Consider the following 20,803-nt stretch of genomic DNA (forward strand, 5'->3'; position numbering starts at 1 on the left):
GTCTTTGCATCTTCCTTCACTCCTGAATCGGGCTGTGGCTCCTGTTTCTCTTTGTCTGTCCTGTCTGTGTGGACTGTGAGCATTTTGCAACAGAGATCAACTTTTGCTGGGTGACTGCAGGGGTCACAGTGGGGTCCTGATTGTGGCTGGAGTATAGATAAAAAGGAGGGAGATGAATGAATGCCCAGTGGCTTGAATACAATACTCACAGGAGTCCATGTTAATGGGCACAGTGAGATTTCATGTGGTTCTTGCACAGGCTGTGGTCACAATAGCATGTCTGCAGTGCATGGCACTCGTGTAAGAGGCTTTAGACAAGGTCTCAAAACAACAGGGGTGTCTAGTGCATGAGGGAGAATTGAAAAGGCTCGTTGTATGTCAGTGTGGAAAGCTGCCACCTCGAGGGGAGTCACAGCAGCAAGGTAGAAATCCCAGGACAAAAAGGGAAGCATTCAAGGGCACCAGGAAGAAAGGGATGAAATTATAGAAAGTGAAGAGCAAAAAAGCATTTCCTTTCAATGAGAACTGTAGCCCACGCTATCAGCACTCAGGCAAAGTGGGGGGAACCTTGGCATTTAGGATTTTGAGAAGCTGATTTTTCTAAAGACTTCAATGTGTCCTGGAAGTAGCAGTCCTGCTCTGGCGGGAAGATATAAGGGAGGTCCCATGGCTCTCAGATCACATCAGCTGTGATGCTAGAGGAGAAGAGAGAGGGCTGGGGGAAGGCCCACAAACAGCAGCTTTCTGGATGCGGGGAGCAAAGCWAGTGTAGCCCCAACAGCCCACCTGCTAATGTCATTGTTGCTCTTATTAACAGAAGTTCAAGCAAATGATCCTTGCTGCTGTCTGCTGACTGCACCAGGGTGGCTGTGATTCAACCCAGCTTCCAGGAATGAGAGGGAGAGGTGGTAAGGGACCTGTCTCAGGTATGATGGAAACAACCAAATAGCATGGGGTTTAAGGGAGTGGGGAAAGCAAATGAAGTAGCTGTGAAATTTCTTCAGCACACCCTCTTGCCCTGTGTCCCACAGCCCTTCCCTGGGAGAAGGGGAACTAGAGAAGATGGGAGTATAGGGTGTGCTCAGTCAGTTCTGTTCTGATTGCTCTGGCATTTCTGCTCCAAGGCCACAAGCCAGCTCCATCCCCTTCCTACCCTTTGGGAGCTCCTCAGACCTCTGTGGAGGACCTGGAGGAGCCACAGCCCTTTTCCAGCAAAAGCTCTCCTGTTCTCACCCCAGCCCCTGTGTTGCAGGGTGAGGCCCCACTGCAGCACCGATGGACAGCGCGTACTCGGTGGAGCCAATGCCGGACAGTGTCGGCCCCACCTCACTGGATGTGCTCAGCTTCCTGGACACCCTGGCAAACAGCACAGAGGAGCAATGCTTCAGTGCTCGCTCCCACAGCACTGTCCTGCAAGGCCTGCCCTTTGGTGGCGTGCCCACTGTGCTCGCCATCAACTTCATCCTCTGGCTGGTGAGCGGGGCTGGAAGGGCACCATGTCTGTGGGCATCACTCCCCCATGCCCACAGAGTTTCTAGAGGAAAATGAAGCACTAGGGCTGGAAATGGCCTCCTTGGCTAGCAAGCTCATTCCCCATATCCCAAACTCTCTAAGAGGAGGCATCCCTGAGAAAGCAGTAGTGGCTGTGTCCTGAATGAAACCCTTTGGCACTTCTCTTCCATGCGTTAACTGGAGACAGTGCTCCAGGAAGGTGGGCCAGAAGGTGTTGTGGTGCCTTTATGTCCTGCTACCAAGTTCGGTGTGCTCCAAGTAGCCTTTCAGCCCTGTCCTCTGATTCTGTAGGATGGCAATTGCTATGGTGGGATTTGGTGGCTACAGTTACACCAGTCCGGTAAATCCCTCTTGCTGGTGCTGTTGGATGGTGCAGTGGAGCAATGCTGTAGGTTGCCTGCTCAGGACACTGTGACATGGTGCAATGGGTCAGGGGCTGAGCCACCCATGCACACGGGAACTTCTGCTACTCATCCCACCAGTGATGCTTGACAAGGAGGGGAAGAGTGGACCTAGCTTGGGGGCTATAGGTGAGGTTGTGTGTGGATGTAGCATCCCCAAGGAGAGGCTAGCTGTGAGCATGCATGCCGTGTGTGTGCTAGTGTGGCCATTATTTGGGAGTGTGTGGGTGAGTCGTACAGTATGGGGGGGCAACAGCTTTTCCCACACTGTGGTAGGCAATAGGTGACCGCTTGGGCTGCCRCCTAAGTGGTGGTTGCCGTAACCTCAGGGATAGCTGCCTCCCACTTGCAGGGGTCTGTTATGGTACAGGTGCATTTGAGATGTGTGGGGCTGTGTGGGGTCACCTGTGCTGTGTCAGTGTCTGTGTTGCCATCCTCCACCAGCTGTAGTGAGATCATGGTGCAGGAGGAGGCTGGCTTGAGAGGCAAATTTTGTATGTGCTTGGGCCTGTTAGCAGGAAAACAGAAAAGAGGGATGTGATGAGACCCCACAGCAAGACCCTTTACCTTTCCTCTTCCCTCTTATTGCAGCTTCTCCTTCTGATCTTCTCCTGCCTTCGGAAAGCAGCTTGGGACTACGGGCGCCTGGCGCTGCTGATGGACAATGATAGGTGAGAAGGGCACGAGGCCACCTGTGAGTGACAGGCTCCAGCCAGGCAGGTGCCTCCCAACCCGGGAGCAGGCCAGCCCCACAGCCCTCAGCTCCAACCTCTTGGCTGAGAGGGGCCAGCAGAGAGGCTGGGGCTGCAGCATGACCCACATGGGAGCTGAGCAGGTGCTTCTGGTCCTCCTTTCCTCTGGGAATGGCCTGGCTGTCCTTGCACCATCGGGGCCAGCTCTCCTGGCTGGGAACAGACAGGCATGGTCCACTGCAGGGAGAAGGAAACCCCAGGCAAGCTTTGATTCCTTCTTGCAGGTTCAGAGCTGAGGCTTTGCTTAGGGGCAGCATTTTATGGGAAATGAAAAGGCAGTAGAGACTGTTACCCAAACAGGTTAAACAATGTGTTCCTTGTCAAGGACTGAGTGGTGGTCTGCCAGGGGTGGCTGGCAGCACTTCTGATAGTCGCCTTTTCCCCTCCACACCAAAAACAGCTGAATCCCTCCAAGCACATGGAGCTCCTATGAGTAACAGCACTGGGCATCTGGTGACGGTGCTCTTGGTAACAGGGAGTATACCATCCTGGGAAAGAAAGAGGCCCAAGAGCTGCTTTCTGGTGAGCACTGAGTCACCTTTCACTCCTTGCTGCACTCTGAGGACTGAAAAGGGCTGGCCAGAGAAGGAGATGGAGGGAGATAGGCAGCAATAACACTTTTGTTCATGTCGCCAAGGCAGGCTGGGGGCCCGCCTGGCCTGTCTGCAGGACTAAGCACAGACTGCCACAAAAAATGCCACTGTCACAGTTAAAGCAGAGCCTGGGCCAAAGCTGGGCCAGATTTCCTGGTAGGTTGCACTGACCACAGCTGCCTGCAGCTGCTTGCACCCAGAGCGCTGCTTGTCCCAGGCCAGCCACAACGCATCTTTCTTTCCACAGGCTGGTACATGCAGGAGGGGTCCCTGCAAGGCCTGGGCTGCCCGCAGGAACAAACTTTCTAAAAGYTTCTTTCCCATCTTTTCTCTTCTCTGGATTCTCCTGGACTTGGGCTCTGGATCTAAGTCTGGAAATGGATGGGCAATGTTTTCTTTCACTGGAAAGATCAAAGGGGCAGTCAAGATTTAAAATGCAAGATCTGGTTAAGATTCCTTTATTGTAATGTCATTTAAGAAGGCTGAAACCAGTGGAATGTAAAAATCCAGTTCACTAGGCCATTGTCCTCGAGCTAAGGCAATTCTCCACAAGCAACAACACTCTGGGCCCCGGCTGTGTGGCAGCCTGGGGTGGCCTCCCTCCAGGCACTGTGCATGTCCAGGCTCCAGCACAGGACATGTGTGGAGATGGACAGGCGTTTCCAGGAGAGCCTGGGGGGCTCAGTGTACCGATCTTGTATGCTCCAAACAATCCTGCCTCCCAGAGGCTCCCTTCTGAGCAGCCTCTGTATTCACTCATCCAACCTGATAATTTCAAACCCAAACACGTCTTCCACCCACTGAGCCTGGTGTGCACAAACCCTTTATCAGCCTGGCTGATTTCCCAGGAAAAGCTCAAGGAGGGAAGGGTGCAAGTCACTTTTCCAAGGGTACTCTTTCTCTCCTTTCTTCTCTCATGCCTCACTCCTTCCTTTCTTCCTCTTCCTTCAAAGTTTGACGTCACTTTTCTACGGTGAGCAGAGTGAGAAAGAGAAGTCCCCATCTGAGACCAGTCCCCTGGACACAGACAACAAAGATGTGGTGAGTATCCGCAGGATGTGGTGAGGAAGCCAGCTCTATTCTGTCCAAGGAGACGCTGTTATTCAGAGGAACCTCAGGTCAGAAGTTAACAGCGAGAGGTTAAACTCTCAAGCGTAGTGTTTCCTCTTTAACACCAGTTAACAGCAGGCCTGGGAGCTGCTCTTTGTGTGCCAGGAAAAGCTGAAGGGTTTCTTTGTCCTGATTTGTCTTGGTTCTCTGGGCACTTACCATGAGGGGCAGCTCGGAGGGGATGCTCCCCACCAGGGTCTCCATCCCTAGCTGCGCTACTGTTGGTGCTGGCCGCAGGGACCCAGTTGGAGCATCCTGCCTTTGTACGCCCACCGGGGCCTTGCTCTGYGCTCCTGCAAGGATGTTTCTTCCCCTGGTGGGACAGTCCTCCCTAGGATTGTGTAGCCTTGCTGCAGGGCACAGGCCACTTGTACTTGCTTTAAGGGAGCTGCCCCACAGACCTGCCCTGGGGGAAAGGGAATTTCTCTGCATGGCTCTTGAAAGGCACCCTGCTCCCCCCAAAGCACAGAGGACATGAAGCAGTCAAGCCCTTCTCCGGAGGAGGAGCGGCGAGGCCAGGCGAGTCCCTTGGCCTGTAGTTTTCCCTCCTTGCCTCCCTTGCCAGCCCCTGGGAGCACTACTAGCTCCCTTCGCCCACATGCCCACCTCTGGGGTATTGGTGGGCTGCAAGCACATCCTTTTGAAGTTGTCTTTTTTTCCCTATGTGGCATCAGACACAAAACAGGCTTCACTAGCTACAGACACGGACTGACATGTTTCACAGTCTGTTTCTCTTCCTTTTCTGGCAATAAAAGCTGAAAAGTCAGTCACTGCTGTATTAAAAAAAATTATTAAAAAAATAAAACTAGGCAGGAAAGCTAAAGAAGTAAAATCTTTGCAGGTGGCAGGCGGACTATTTAAAGATGCTGTACTGGATGCTCTGGGCAAGCGTATACTACTTATCAAAAGTAATTGAGAAAGACCAAAAGGAAAGCCAGTATGGCTAAACAGCAGGTTAAGAGAGATTACTAGATGTAAGAAGACAGTCTTTAAAAAGTTAAAATTTCCTCAAAATGAGGAAAATCTACACTCTGCCAGGCTAGATGTAAAATACAGTAAGACAGGAGAGGAAAAAGGGATTTTGAGGAGAAATTTGTAGAAGGTATAAAAACAAATACTTTTTTGTTCTTCAAACACATCAGAAACAGGAAACCTGCAAGAGAGTTGGTAGGATCAATACATGTTCAAGATAAAAAATGGTTGCTTGACAAGGTAAGACTGTAGCAGGAAATCTAAACCAAGTTTCTGTCTGTATTCAGTGTAGAAGGGCTTGARGAAATTCCCACATGGGAAGCCTTCTCTGTTTGTGCGTATGTACTGGAGGATCTGTCTGAAAGTGGGGTTGGAGGATAAGGTTGTAGAAAAAACAACTTAATGAATTATTATTACTATTACAAATTCCCAAGAGCAGTATTCGCCCAAGAGTTCTCACTGACCTCCGAGATGAATAGCTGAACTATTAACTGTATTGCATAACCTYTCCCTTGAAACTGGCAGTCCTAGAGAGCTGGAAATTGGCTAATGCAATGCTGTTTTTTTCAAGAAGGTTTCTGGTAAAACCCAGGAAATTACAGACTAGTGAGCTTGGCATCCATATGGACAAATCCTTAGAAATTGTTTTGCAGAGAACTACTGAGTGTGACGTATGAGGAGAGTCAGCCTGGCTTTCGTGACAGGCAGTCGGGCCTCAGAGCTACAGAGAGTCCTTGGAGCCAGCCGGGCGCATGGGACGGGGAGATTTGGTGGAGTCTGCTTGTGTTTCCAAAGTCTCCCACTGCAGTTGTTCAAAAGAAGCTCACCTGTGGGGTAGGAGAGGTCATGGCATGGATAAAGCCAGGGAATGGAGAGGAAGAATAAGCCGTTAGCTTTCACAGGGGAAAAGGGTAAAGGCAGTCCCCCAGGGATCTGCCTGGRGCCTTCCTTTTCAGGGTCTTCATAAACGGACTGAAAAGGGGGCAGAGTGGGGAGCAGAGTGTACTGATGCACAGTTGTGATGGGAAGGACTGCAGAAGGACCTTGACCTCAAATGAACTTTAGTGTAGGTAAACGTGAAATAATGTATATGGGAGAAAAATCCAAATATTACATGCAGTGACAGGTTCAGAGCTATTACTAGTAAAGAACAAGATCTTGGCATTGTCCTATATTATTCTATGGCAGTGCTGGTTCAGTGGTTAGCCGTGATCAAAAAGGCATGTTGCATGTTTGGCACTATGAGCAAAGGTACGGAGAAGAGAATTTATGGAAGCCGGGAGACTCTTTGACGGAAATACGACTGTGTTTCCTGCTCTTTTCTAGCATCTGCTTTTGGCCACTATTGCAGCTGAGCCCCTGCACTAGGTGTACCCGCAGAAAGCCCTGTGCTCTTCCTCTGTTTGCTTGGCCAAGAGCAGAGTGTGGCTCAGCCCCTGTGGGCCTGCACCACCTCCGCAGTGTCTCACACGAGCCATGTCCCAAGCCCAGTGCCACGTGGGGATGTTGGAGTGGTCGCTCCCAGTTCATCTTGACTCTCTTCCTTTCCAGGGATTCTGCTCCTGGCTCATTTCTATCTACCAAATGAAGTAAGTGCATGCCTCGGGCGTTGCGTTCGCTGGTGTCACCCCGCCACTGCCCAGCCCTAGGGAGCTGGTGCCCGCAGGTGGTCACTGGCTCTGGAGCCACCTAACACTCAGCACCACTGAGTGAGCTCTCGCGGGGACCAGAGATGGAGGAGAGCGGAGGGAGCTCCACTAAAACACCCGCCAGGGAGAGGCAGCRGAGGGATCCTCTCTGCATATCCTCCCTGGCTCTGCTGCCCCCAGGCTCATGTCCCAAAAGAAAGGGCTTTAAGCTCTTCTAGTAGAGCAAGTCCAGCGATGGGCTGGCAGCCTGAAGACTCTCCCCCCATTTCTTCTGTGCCTGAATCCTCTGTGCCACAGGCAGGATATCATGAGTTTCTGTGGGTTTTGCAAAGCTGGAGCAGCCAGTGTCCTTGGGGTGGGGAGGGGATGGGGGTAGCGGCAGAGGAGGGGAGGCAGCACCACCAGCACTAACCTGCACCCACCTCTCTTCCTCAGGGATGAGGAGATTCAGAGTAAATGTGGGATCGATGCCACCACATACCTCTCCTTCCAGCGGCATCTCCTGGTCCTGCTCATGCTGGTCTGTGTGCTCTCCGTGGCTGTTATCCTGCCCGTCAACTTCTCGGGGGACCTCCTGGGTAGGTGCTTCCCCCAGTTTGGGAGTGATTCAGGAGCGTGACACAAACGACCACAGCCTTAGGGCGAGCAGCATGTACTGCACTGCAGGGATGGAGGGCAGGGCCACGCTGTTGTGAGYCGACACTTGAGCAGAATTAAGCTATCTGGAGGGCTGGTCTTGCACAGTCTGACTGTGCCAGGAACTGGCCCCATAGACAAGGATCAGGCTCAGTTGTGGGTCAGAAGAAATGAAAGAGGCTCAAGAACTTCAGGGGTGGCAGGGGCTGGGCAGGGAGCTGGGAGACGAGTGGAGACAAGGGAGCAAAGATGGGCCACCAGAGCAGCTACCCTGGGAGCACACACKGCACAGTATTCCTGTAACCTTCCTGCTTCTCCTCTTCTCTTGCAGGAAACAATCCCACCCACTTTGGGCGGACAACCATCGCCAACATCCCAACACAGTATGTGGCTCCCATGTCTTGGGGGACTGTGTGTGCTGCTGCTGTGTTTAGCACTTCTGGGAGCGCCAAGGCATAATGCTCGGCATAGCCCCTTGACTGTGCCAGGGGTCCATACATGTGAGCAGCACGCTACTTGCAGTTGTCCATGTGTCTGTTTGCACTGCACACAAGCACAGTTGTGGCAGCCAGCACACTTGCACTGCTTGCTACACCCCTACTACCAGCAAAGGTTGTATCAGGAGTAGCCTGGACAGCATCATTTCTACAGTATCTCAGCTAACACCCTGGAAGCAGCCCCTCCAGTCCCCCGAGGAATGGGTCTTGCAGTCCTTGTAAGGACCAGGAGGACCAGGCAGCGATGTGTATGGTGTTAAGCACTGAGCTGGTCTGCGTGACACGTGCCCATTGCATGGGTAGCTGATCCAGCCTTTGTCTTCTCCAGGGACCGTCTCCTGTGGCTGCACAGTATCTTCGCCCTCATCTATTTCATCCTCACCATTCTCTGCATGGCTCATCACTCTGTCCATCTTGAATACAGGGAGAACGAGAAGGTGAGCAACTTCCCCCCTCTGCCAGCCATCATCTCTGCCTTTCTCAGCACAAATGGACAACTGTGTGTGCTTTACAGAAAGGATGGTCCCAATATATAAAGAGAGCTTTACAAACAGTCTGGCACTGGGCAGGCAGGGAAAGATAAGGTGGATTTCCTCAAGCTTCTGGAGAAAGCCTGGCAGCCCAGAGGCAAAACTGTCTCTTATTGCTGGCTTGTTGCTGAGATTAAAACTCTGCTGTGTCCAGCTATCTGTGAGGTTGTAATGTCCAGCCGTGCTTCTGGAGTCTGGGAGCAGGCTTTGAGCAGGTCTGCATTGACTCAGACTCCACAGCTGGCAGCCAGCACTCCTGGTAGGTGGGGGGATGAGGGATCATTCTCCTATCTCTGTCACCATATGAGAGCAGGATCGTACTGAGTCTCATCCCTTCCCTTTGTGCACATCCCTTCCCCATCCATATAGTGGAAGCAGTGACCCTGGCCACAATGTGCAGGTGAGCAGGATGGCAGTAAGATGTCCCGCAGACCATCTGCCCCCATCCGTCACCTCTCCCCCTTCTCCTCCCCCAGGTCGCCCGGACACTGATGGTCACCCGGATTCCCAAGGAGATATCAGACCCTTCCCTGATCATCAAGCATTTCCAGTGAGTAGCACCATATGCCAGTCTCACCTCAGCAGGGCAGCTGGTGCTCACCATGTGCTGAAGGGAGGCAACATGCCGCAGTCCTTGCAGGCAGGACGGCTCCATGCTGGTGCAGAGAAGGCAGCTGGCCTCTTCTCACACAGCCTTGCCAGGGGTCTTACCAGGGCTGGTGGACCCTGCCAGTCTGGCTCGCCCTGCTGAGGAGGAAGCCAGGGGACTGGCAGTGAGCTCCCCTGCTCTGGGGGAGGGGAGGCTGTCCTCGTCCCCCCAGCTCCCAGTGTCACTGTGTCTCCATGCCTGCAGCGAGGCCTACCCCAGTTGCACTGTCACCAATGTCCAGTTCTGCTTCGACGTGCGCAAGCTGATGAAGCTGGATGCGGAGAGGTGAGTGTGTGCTGGGGCCCCTGGCCCGCAGCTCTGCCTTTCTGTGCACCGGTATGGCCCAGATGTGCATGCCCTGGTGAGCCTTGGTGTTTGCACCTGGTGGGCAAGTTTCCCGCAGCTTTGCTGGCTATGCTCAGGCRACCTGCAGGATTCAGCCAAGCAGCACCCCTGTGCCAGATGGAGCCTGCCTGGCAAGGGGGGACAGCTGGCTCAGACCACAGTGGTCCCAAGCTGGCAAAGTGGCTGTGGAAGTCTGAAATGGCTCCTGCCCAACAACTTCAGAGAGCTAGTCTCTCTTCCTTGGGGGAGACAGAGGGGAACTCCCTGAAAAACCATCATCTCTGGCCCTGTTCCTGGCAGGCGCAAGGCAATGAAGGGGCGACTTTACTTCACCACCAAGGCACAGAAAGAGGGGAAGATCATGATCAAAACCCACCCTTGTGCCCGCATCTTCTGCTGTCGCATCTGTGGCTTTGAGCAGGTAGGAGGGGAACAGGCGGGGCTGGAGACAGCATGTCCTGTGGCAGAGAGGCCAGAGGCTGCCTCACAGCAGGAGAGCCTCTCCAAGAGCCTTCCTTTCACCCATCGCACTGATTTCTGATGGGCTGCTCAGAAATCTCCCTCTTTCCATGAACATCAGGGCTGAGGAGCCCCCAGATCCACAAGGGGCATCAGGACACCTGGGAGTATCTTCTCCCCAGCACTGTCCTTTGAGGCCTTGACAGGCACCGAGGTACTGAAAGGCACTCAGCTTCCCATTGCAGCCCAGACTGCTGCCTCCACAACACAGCTTCTGCCACTCTTTTGCAAGTAGTGTCTGCTAGAGAGGCTGGCGTGACACACAGCAACTTGCACGCATTGCCCACAATGGCTGATGCGCTCCCCAAATGGGGTTTGGCAGCTCTTGAATCCGAGATTGCAATCTTTCTCCAGCGCGGCATGGGAAGGCAGAACTCCTCTCCCTCCTGCATGTTCAGGGGGCCCTGGTCCTGGATGGGTGATTGTGAGCCTGCCCCCATCTGCTCTCTCCCTTGCCCTCAGCAAGGAGAGCTCTGCAAAGCCACCTTTCCCACAGGTGGATGCTGAGCAGTACTATGGGGAGCTGGAGGAGAAACTCACAGATGAGTTCAACGCTGAGCGCAATCGCATCACACTCAAGCGGCTCGACATGGCCTTCGTCACCTTCCAGGATGAGAGGATGACGGCTGTGTGAGTGCCTGTCTCCGAGGGAGAGGCTGTGACCCTGCCAGTCCAAGCATATAAACTACACTGCTGCCAGGCTGGGGGTGAAGTGGGGTTGGGGCCACTGCCTCTGGGGACAGCAAGGGGATCTCAGGGCACCTCCCTGGCTCCTCTAGCCAAAACTAATGATGGATTTGTCCCAGCTGTGTCTCCCAGCTGAAGACAGGACTGCTCTGCAAGAGGACCACAGCCTGAGGTTGTGGGAAAAGTGTTACAAAAAGTGGGGGAGGGAAGCAGGGGCAGTCCTGAGCCCTTGGCTCAGACCTGTCCCCTTGGCTTTCTTCTCCTGCAGGATTTTGAAGGACTACAGTCATATCCGCTGTCGTAAACACCCTCAGCAATCCTCTGTGACTACAGTGGTCAAGTCACACCACTGGGGTGTTTGCTATGCTCCTGCGCCCAGTGATATTATCTGGTAAATCCCATTGAGGGCTGGGGCAGGAGGAAGAACAGCCACGCAAAGGGAGAATCTATGGCCATAGCTACAGGGCATCTTCCCAGGGCAGGCAGGGGCTGAAGATCCCTCTCTCTGTGGCCTTAGCAGAAATCACTAGTGGTGACTGGGGTGATCATCCTAAGGGTGACAGAACTTGGCCCAGCAAGGCTTGGGGGTGATTGCCAGCCTCTGATTTCTCTGGCCTGCCTCCAGAGTCTTTCTGGCAGCACGGAGCTGCTCCTGCTGTGATACTCAAGTTTCAGGGGCTCTGTCAGCAGCGATGCAGCGGTTCTGGGAGCAGGGAGAGGGTGGGCTCAGAGCAAGGGCGGCCAGGAGGGTCAGTGCATACAGCAGGGACTGGGAAGCAGCGTGGTAGCACGCTTTGGAGGGCACATTCAGAGGCTCAGGGATGCCTGACTTGTCCTCTGCACCATGTCCAAGACATACTTTTCTCTCACAGGGAGAATTTATCGGTCCGTGGCACATCATGGTGGGTGCGGTTTATCCTCCTTAATATCTGCCTCTTCATTCTCCTCTTCTTCCTTACCACACCGGCCATCATCGTCAACACCATGGACATGTTCAATGTCACACGGCCTGTGGAGAGCCTCAAGGTAGTTGACAGGGCCCAGTGCCAGCCTCCTCAAAGAGTCTCACAGGCTTGTCTGTGTTGGGGGAGGGCCCTGGCTTTGTGCTGACCCAAGGAGGTGAGCCATCACTGGGACAGTTGTTGATGAGAGGCAAGGAGAGTTTGTGCCACCGTTTGCCATCTCCCCCTTCTCATATGTGTTTTTGATGGCAGAGTTCCGGGGCCTTTGTGCATACCTGAGGTTGGGTGCCTGTGCCTCAGGCTTGCTGTGTCCACAGGGAAGGACAGCTTGGTGTCTGTGCAGGAGGAAAGGGGTGGGAACAACTCCAGGATGTTAGAAGCTGCCAGCAATGCATCACCCTTCTGCTCATTGACCTGCGAGCTGTTGTGAGAGTGTTGGGTCTTAGAGCATGTCCATTGTGTCTTTTGCTGTCCTCACACTCTTCCATTCTGGAACAAATGCCCCTGCAGTGCTCCCAGAGGGGATGCGCCAGCCAGCCCAGTTGCACACATCATTCTCAGGTGCACCTGTGCCAGGAGGCCTGAGGAGCTGCCTCCATCATGGCTGAGCAGTGTCAGCATGGGCAGGCACAGCTCATTCCTTCCTGAAGCCAGCAGGCTCCTAAGCAGGTGTCCGGTAACTTTCCTCTTGCAGAATCCCATCATCACCCAGTTCTTCCCTACACTGCTGCTCTGGGCCTTCTCCGTCTTCCTGCCCTTCATTGTCTACTACTCTGCATTCTTCGAGTCACACTGGACAAGGTAACAGGACCCAGCTGCAATGCTCCCCACAAGGTTACTCAAGGTTGCATTAGATGGGAAGAACCTCAGTAGGACTCATTGGATCCAACCTGTGGGAAGTCAGGCAGTAGGTTCAAAGAGTGGCAGATCCCCACAGCACCATGGTTGTTGTCCAAGAAAGGGCCCCAGCTCATGCCCAAAGGAGCCATTTCCTTGCCATGGCCATGAACACATTCAGGGTGCCAAGAAGTGCAAACGGAGCTGGTTTTAAGAGGGTCTGAAGACATTAGCAAAATGGATGGTGTGATGAGGGACTTGCAATGGCAGGGCTATGGCTCTGACTTGGGAGGCACACCCCAGCCRTGCTTCCAGACCTGCAAGGTGAAGGTGCAGATTCAGGTTGCTCAAAACCTCCTAGCAGAGAAAGTGCCACTACTGCTCAGCTTCTACAGTTTGCTCCCTCTCTCTTGACTCTCTGTCAGTCCCAGCCCCCTGTGCCTGGTCAGCTGAGTCCCCTCATTGCAGGAACCTGGCCCCCTTACCTGCACCCATCCTCCCTTCGTCTTCCCAAGGGCAGGGAAAGTATCCCTGGTTCCTGCATCCAGGGTAGAGATTCAGCTCTCTCTTGCTGGGCCAGCCCCTGCACAAGATGCATGACCAGCAGATACTGTGTTAGGAGGGGTCAGGGATGAAGGCTGTGAGAGACTAAGAGAGCAAGAGCTTTCATGACAGCACGTTTCCTAATGGTGAATCCTTCACAACCTGGGGAAAGGTTTTCCAAGGCCCTTGCAGGTGCACAGCTCAAATGTACATGACTTTTTCTGGCTGGTAGTAGTGCCTTGGTAAAGAGCTAGACCCCAGCCCAACCTTCTCTCACCCTGACCTCCTGATCTGCCTCTAGAAAGTGCAAAGTTCTTCTCTTTTTTTTTTCTCCTCTCCCCAGGTCAAGTGAAAATCAACTCACAATGCACAAGTGTTTCTTTTTCTTGGTGTTTATGGTCATCATCCTGCCTTCACTGGGGCTGACCAGGTACTGGCCAACCTGCCATGCTGCTTTGCTCACCTGCGGGATAGAGATCATGCACAGACTCCTTTCCTTGCTGCAAATGAGTCTAAAAAGGTTAAGGGGTAGGAATCACTTCAGCTGCTGTTGAAAAGCGGCTGTGTCTGGGGAGGATCATGCTCACTCTGTAGCAGTGCCCAGCCACTCCCAGCACTATCACAGACAGAAAACTCCACTGCAGAGAATGGGTCAGCTGTGGAGCCTGCCAGACTGCCACGGCTAACTCCAGGGCAATATGCTGTTGTTTATTTATCTCTAACAGCCCCATGAGAGCCAGGGAATCAGTGGCAGAGTCTCTCTGTACCACAGGAGCCATTCGGGTGGGCATGGGACAACACTCTGCTAGAGCCTTTGCATAGCCACAGCTGTGCCAGGTTCTTCTGGCCTATGAAACCTCCCCATTGATGGATCCTGAAATAACATCATTTGAGCTGCCTTTGAGCAAACTGACTCTGTGCACATGGAATGCACACGCTTGCTGGATATTCCCCTCATATTCCTCTGCTTTCTTTCTAAGCTGCTCCTCTTCTCCTCCCTCTAGTTTGGATCTTTTCTTCCGCTGGCTCTTTGACATGCACTTTCTGGATGAGGCTGATATCAAGTTCCAGTGAGTACCAGGGAGCTCCCTGACTTGCACTGGTCCACACAGCACTCTGGGCGAGTGGGGAGAGCCTGACTCCATCCCCAGCTGCCTCCTGCCCCGATGGCTCTCCCAGCTGCCTGCATGGCCTCACTCTCTTCCCTCATTGTCTCTGGGGGCAGGTGCGTTTTCCTCCCTGATAACGGAGCTTTCTTTGTCAACTACGTCGTCACCTCCAGCCTGATTGGGACGGCCATGGAGCTGCTGCGCGTCCCTGGCCTCCTTGTCTAYGCCACCCGGCTCTGCTTTGCCAAGTCCGAACCCGAACGGCTCCACATCAAGCGGGTATGTGACTCTGGCTGCATCTGCATACACACAGCCCCCATGGCATGCCAGAGATGTGTTCGGTTGCCAGGGGCTGGCTGGAAATTCAGGCTTTCCTGGTCCTATGGGGAGGCATGTGGGGAGAGACTATCACGTAAAGGACGCTGCTGGACCTTGGTCCTGTCCCTGTGGGGGTGAGGTGTGCAGAGGCAAAAGTGGATTTGGGGAGGCAAGGACCAGCTGGGATGCACAGGCACCCCACTGTGTGAGGGGTTGGGGGAGGATGAGCTCTGCAGGGCTGATGAAGGAGGGGCTCCTCACCAGGGKTCCTAGGAGGCCAGGGACCGGCTGCTGGCTCCTGTGCGGTCTGTGCAGGACTCACCATCTCTGGGTCTGCTGTCCATCCAGCTTATCAGTGCCCTAGGGGAGGAATTGAAGGGCCCATCTTTGGCACCCTGGGTGCTCCAGTCACGTAAGGTGAGAGCAGGAAGGTAACAGTGCTGTTGATTGTGCCTCAGAGCCAAGCCTACCAGTTCCAGTTTGGGCTGGAGTACGCCTGGACCTGCTGCATCTTCTCAGTCGTCATGACCTACAGCATCACTTGCCCCATCATTGTCCCCTTTGGTAAGTACCAGCCTCCTGTGCTTCCAGCCCCACTGTCCCTGTCTGCACTGAGAACAGCCTGCTCCAGCCGCCAGGAATGGCGGGGGAGCACAAGCTTCCTCAATGCCTGAGGGTGCCCTTCCATGGTGTCTTCTGGGCCTGCCCCGCTCTCCCTGCGCCATGGCTCTCTGCATCGTGCTGTCCCCAAATGTCTCCTATTCCTCCCTGCCAGGTTTGCTCTACATGCTGCTGAAGCACATGGTTGACCGGTACAACATCTACTACGTGTACATCCCCACCAAGCTGAACCAGCGCCTTCATGTCGCTGCCATCAGCCAGGTCGTGGTGGCCCCCATCCTCTGCATGTTCTGGCTGCTCTTCTTCTCCGTCCTGCGCCTTGGTAGGGAGAGTTCAGGGCTGGCTCACCCCACCATTTCTGAGTGTTACAGGTCTCAAGCTATATGGGACAAGCAKCCAACATCACCCCTGAGTTAGGCACAGCCTGGAGGGTGAGGAACGGGAAGGGGGAAGGAGTGTTGGAGGCCCAGCAGATGCAGGGGCAGGTATCAGCTAGTGTTTGGGAAGTGAGTGAGAGCTCACAACACCCAAAGCAGACATCAGCATGGGACTCAGCCAGATGTGCAGTAAGTTCCAAGCAGCCCTTGGAGGCTCACATGCTGCCCTGGTGTCTCTCTGCTCTAGGTCCCACCCGTCCTGTTACCCTCTTCACTTTCGTGGTCCTTCTCTCTTGCATCATCTTCTCCTTCTTTGGCCTCTGCCTGAAGAAGCTGCAGCCACGGAAACCTTCCAGCTACCAGGTGAGCATGAGCAGCCACCCATCTGGTTCCTAGGACCAGGCACATTTCCTTCCTGCATCCCACTTTGTCCCTTTCCCACACCTCTGGGTAAGTTTTCACAGAGGATCCTGAGGATTTGGTTGCGTCCAGAGCAGAGCAAGGGCACGGATCAATCCTGCCTCCAGCTTGCTCCTCGTCTCTAGAGACCCCAGCACAGAGTCAGGGCTCACCACACTTCCCAGTATCACGGTTGCAGGCCCATCAGATCTGGCAGCCAATCCCTGTCCCGACTGCTGCCCCAGCTTTGGTTCACAGCTGGCCAGCCTTTGCCAGCCATGGAGCGCCAGGCTGTGTGGCCTGCTCGGCTGAATCCCAGGTTTGGCTGGGGGCCACCCCTGCGGATGGGCCTCCTGCCCACCCCTGGCTGCAGAGGGGAAGCTGCACAGCGTGGTGCCAGGCTCACATCACCCTGGGAGTTACCCCCTGCCTCTGTGCTACCGGTTTCCTCCCTGCTTCCCTCTCCCCAGATGTCCGACCAGTCTGACAGCACCTTCAATGACACGGAGCGGAGCAGCGTCTCCTCCACCCCCAACTCCAATGTGAGTATGCCTCCCCAGGGCCCTGTGTCACGCACCCTCCCCGCTCACCCTCCAAGCCCTACAGGGGTGGCTGTGACCCGGCCCTAGCCTGGCCCATGCCCCATTGGCCCTGACCCTGCTCTGTCTCCCACTGCAGCTCTTCGTGGCCACGGTCCTGCAGGAGCCTGAGCTGAGCCTGACGCCGGCAGCCTCGCCGGCGCACCAGTCCTATGGGACCATGGGCAACCACCTGGAGCCAGCGGAGGACGGGGAGGAGGGTGGCCTGCAGAGCTTTGAGACRGAGCTGGAGGCAGTGGAGGGCGAGTACAGGACCGGGCCGGTGATGGAGAGCCAGGCCCGCTACCAGTGAGCGTCCCCACTGCCGTGGCGAGGACCGGCAATGCCTGAGAGCAGAGGATGTGCGGGGGGGGAGGGGGTCAGGAAGGAGCCTTCCCCACCAGCCCAGGCTCCTGCACCACCACACCGACCCTGCTGCTGCCTTGTGGGCACCGGCACCAGCACCTATGGGGCCAGCACCTGCCTGCCTGCCCCAGCTCGCCAACGGGCTTGCGCATGGGTGGTGACGGGGGCCTAGGGCCGGAGGGCAGCAGGACTGATGTGSAGGAGAGCACCCTGTCTTGCCTCATCCCAGGTGCCCGTGCAAGGCAGCAGGAGCCTGCACACCCCTGCCGTGTAGCCCACCTCCACAGCTCCCTGCCTCCACCAGGGACYGGGCTCAGCTGCCCTGTGCCCTCCTTTGCCCCTTCCTCCCTTCCTCCAACCTGTGCTGGGCAGAGGGGTGCAGCAGTGTGTGGAGAGGGTCTCTCTTAAAGGCCATGCTTTGAGGAGAGGAGGGAGACTGTGTCCCCCGCCAGGAGGGGGAGATGGCCCAGACAGCTCAGATGAATGTGTCGGACGGAGAAGCACAGCCCCGCAGGTCCCCGGTGCCACCGGAGCCGGCCACGCTCAGGTGCAGCTGCCAAACCTTCGCTTCCCACTGTGCCCACTTGCTGCTGCCGCTGCCCTCGGTGGCTCTCCACTGCCCCTTGGCGCCCAGTGTGGCTGGGTGCCTGCCTGCCCATGCACTGGCTCAGGAGTGCATCTCCCATGCTGCTCATGAGCTGCACGAAGGCTTTGCCAATTAAAGCAGGGGCTTCTGAGACACTTGTGCTTTTGAATGGATGAGTGCACGGGATTGAGCCCTGGGCCCACGCAGGGCTGGGTAAGCTCTGGCCTGGTCTTCCTGAGCACCAGCGTCCCTTCCTCAAGTCAGACATGAAAACACAATTCCAGCTCTTCAAAGGCACAGAGACCCTACACTGCTGCAACAGCAAGGCACTAATGATGTCCGCAGCCTTGTCCACAGTGAGCAACCTGCTTATCCTACCATTCTTCCCTTCCCATCCCATCTCATCCCTCTGTGGCTGCAACATGCTTGTGCTCTTTAGCCAAGTGTTTGGAGAAATGGGTAAGGTCAAGGGAAACGTTTTTTAATTGCTGTGACAGCATTTCCTCCTTAGCACCCATCGTCCCACTGCCCCTGACAGCAGCCCCCTGCATGGTGGTGCTCTCCCCAGGGGTGCTGCAGGACCCCACGTGGCTCCATCCCACTGCCAGAGAAATGGGGGCTGGTGGGACCACCACCTCCAGGTTGTGGGTCCTGTCACAGAGCCGCATCCTGCCCTCACTCCTGGCTGCACCCTGGGAGGCTCTTCCACAACCATCACCTCCTCTCAAGTGTAAATCCTGCTGTGGTCAGCATGTACATGCCTGCTCTTGCCTGCACTGTGTCCTGGAGGATTTCTGGCTCTCCCTCAGCGGCAGCGTAGGCCCCTAGGATGCAGGGGATGGAGATCCTTGTCCTGCTCAGCCTCTCTTCTGCAAGGTTAACCAACCTGAGTGCTACTGGTTCCTTGCTCAGCCTTTTTGTGGCCTCAAGTTGTTTCTTCTGCTCTTTTCTGATGCAGTGCTGCATCAGGGCAGTTTGTGAGCAGAGGCAGGCTGGTTTGGGGTGGGGGGGGGCAGGGAGGGGGTCTGTCATGGTGGCTGCTGAAATCACAAGCTGGTGCTCCAGCTGCTTGAGGAGAGTTTGGCTCATAAGCTGGATGGTCGGCGAGCTCCCAGGGTTTCCCCTTCCTCCTAGCCCAGATGTGTGCAGCTGCACCTGCGATGCTCCATGTCCCCCGCATCACTGCCCAGTGGATGAGCTGAAAGCGAGYGTCTTGCATTGCAAAACTGTTTCTGCCCCTTCCGACTGGGCATATTCTCTCCTGAGAAGAGACTTGTGCTCAGTACCTTCCAGCCTGCCCCGTCTCTCCTATACAGCCCAGTACCTGGCGAGCAAAGGCACCCCAAGCTGTTAAACTCCCAGCTGCTGCTTACTGACCTCTCCATTGCTGAGCCCAGCCTCACAACACAATCATCTCCTAACAACAGAGAAATTGCATTGGCTGGCAAGGACCATCTCCACTCCCCTGCTGACTTCAAGGCAATTTCAGCCACCATCACCTCCCTTCCTGAGCCATGCAGAGAGGGAAGGGATGCTACTGCAGCCCTCCTCACACTGAGGCCACCAGTGCAGGAAATGCTGCAGTGCAAAGGCAGAGGCTCCACCATCACAGCTTGCTTAAAATTGGGGCTGGAAGTAACTGCTTCGCCCTGTACAAGCAGGCAGGCTCAGCACGTTTGTGGCCCAGTACCTGGGAGGATGCCAGCAGGAGGGACTGAGATGCCAAGCACCCCACGGACACCCTACAGCCTCTGTGCTGTGCTAGGGGACATGCTGGCACTTCCAACAAGCTCAGGCCCTTCCATGAGGAGCTCCCCACAACCACCAGTAGGAAATGCAGAAGGAAGCACTGAAAATCATGTCCTTTTCTAAGAGCTGGACACTGTCCCCTGGCTGCATCACCCTCTGCCTAGGAGCAGGGTGATGCTCGGGCTCTTTCTCCCACATCTACTGCAGTGACCTGGTGAGATGCAGCACAATCAGGCAAGACTGAGAACTGAGCTGGTGCCTGTCCCATAAGGCCAGATGGCCCATGACCTTGCACAGGATGTGGGTAAGCTAGACTTGTTTTCTCCTGCCTGGAAGACTTTGTGGTCAATTACACTGACAGGAGAGCACCCTGTCCCCACCACCACCTGGACTCTGGGCACTGCGGGAAGGGGTTGGACTTTGGGGGGGGGCAGAGGTGTAGGGCTGCCCTGCACTGCTTGTCCTGCTCAGTGCTACTGAGGCTGTTGGGAGTGGGAAGCATGGTGCACAAGTACTAGGGCATTAAAAGGCAGCCCAGGTCTCTGTAGGACTCAAGAGGACCCTGACACCATCCCTGTGGAGCAGGGGGTGGCAGCTCTCCAGGCTGGCATCCCTCCCCCCCCCGGCACTTGCACCTGCGCTCCCACATGCCCAGGCCGGCGGCTCTGGCGTGCTAGACGCTGAGTGGTTGCCTTGGCAGGGCCCTGAGCCCAGCCAGCCCCTCCTGCCATCGCAGCCCCAAAAAGCACCTCTCAGGCTGCATCCCTTGACAGAACTCACAACACCCGCGTGGCTGCTCGTCCCCAGCGCAGACTCCCAGGAGCTCAGCCGATGCCTTTTCTGTCTATGCCTGGGGCAGAAGCCCCTGGCCGGGGCCAGCAGGATGCTCCCGGCCCCCACCAGAAACACTGTGGGCTCTCTCCAGTGTGGAAGCAAGTGTCTGCAAGTAGCACTGCGTCCTCAGGCGCTCTGGGTCCTGGCCTGACTTGCCCTTGGCTGCCACGCTATAGGAATGTGCCAGAGGTCTGTACCTTCTCGTTATTTATTGCTATGACCGTGCCTTGAATAAAATGACTTCACCCAGCCGCTGGCCTGGAGTTGTCACCCCCCCCCCCCCCCATGTGTCCCGCACAGTGCCAGGCAGGAGAGACTGTGGTGCAAGGAGGGACCCACTGCAGTAGCCTGTGAAATACCCCAGCCCCTTCCCAAACCCTGGGCTGCCTTTTACTCTGACTGGCTAGTCCTTGCAGGAAAGGCAGGATGCCTCCCAGCTGCCCTGTGGTGGAGGGAACACCTGTCAGACAGCTTCCCCCTACCAGGCCCCTTCCCACGGCTCTGCCCACCACCACAATCCCCACAAAAGCAAACCTCACAGCTATTTTTTTTTCTTCTAAGAGAGCAGGGAGTCCAAGCCAGTGCCTGCAGCGAGCACCACAGTTGGGCATGTCTGCTGCTCCCCAGGCTGATGGGCAAAACCTTCGTCTTGCTCTGCCCAGCCAGAGAAGG

At 55.4% G+C, this 20,803-nt stretch overlaps 1 protein-coding gene across 1 annotated transcript; it reads left to right on the forward strand.

Annotated features, from left to right (window-relative positions):
* Positions 1-1,275: 1,275 nt before the first annotated feature.
* On the forward strand, positions 1,276-16,909 carry TMEM63C (transmembrane protein 63C). The gene is made up of 22 exons (XM_026057210.1): positions 1,276-1,473; positions 2,505-2,584; positions 4,212-4,299; positions 6,892-6,929; positions 7,425-7,567; positions 7,957-8,008; positions 8,451-8,559; positions 9,129-9,202; positions 9,506-9,586; positions 9,947-10,067; positions 10,662-10,795; positions 11,121-11,243; positions 11,725-11,878; positions 12,509-12,615; positions 13,538-13,624; positions 14,199-14,264; positions 14,420-14,582; positions 15,080-15,185; positions 15,397-15,564; positions 15,867-15,982; positions 16,489-16,560; positions 16,697-16,909. Exons 1-22 carry the CDS (start codon positions 1,276-1,278, stop codon positions 16,907-16,909), a joined length of 2,493 nt encoding a protein of 830 aa, XP_025912995.1.
* The last annotated feature ends 3,894 nt before the right edge of the window (positions 16,910-20,803 follow it).

Source organism: Apteryx rowi, unplaced genomic scaffold (genome assembly GCF_003343035.1).
Source record: "Apteryx rowi isolate R43461 unplaced genomic scaffold, aptRow1 scaffold_137, whole genome shotgun sequence".
Classification (NCBI taxonomy): Eukaryota; Metazoa; Chordata; class Aves; order Apterygiformes; family Apterygidae; genus Apteryx; species Apteryx rowi.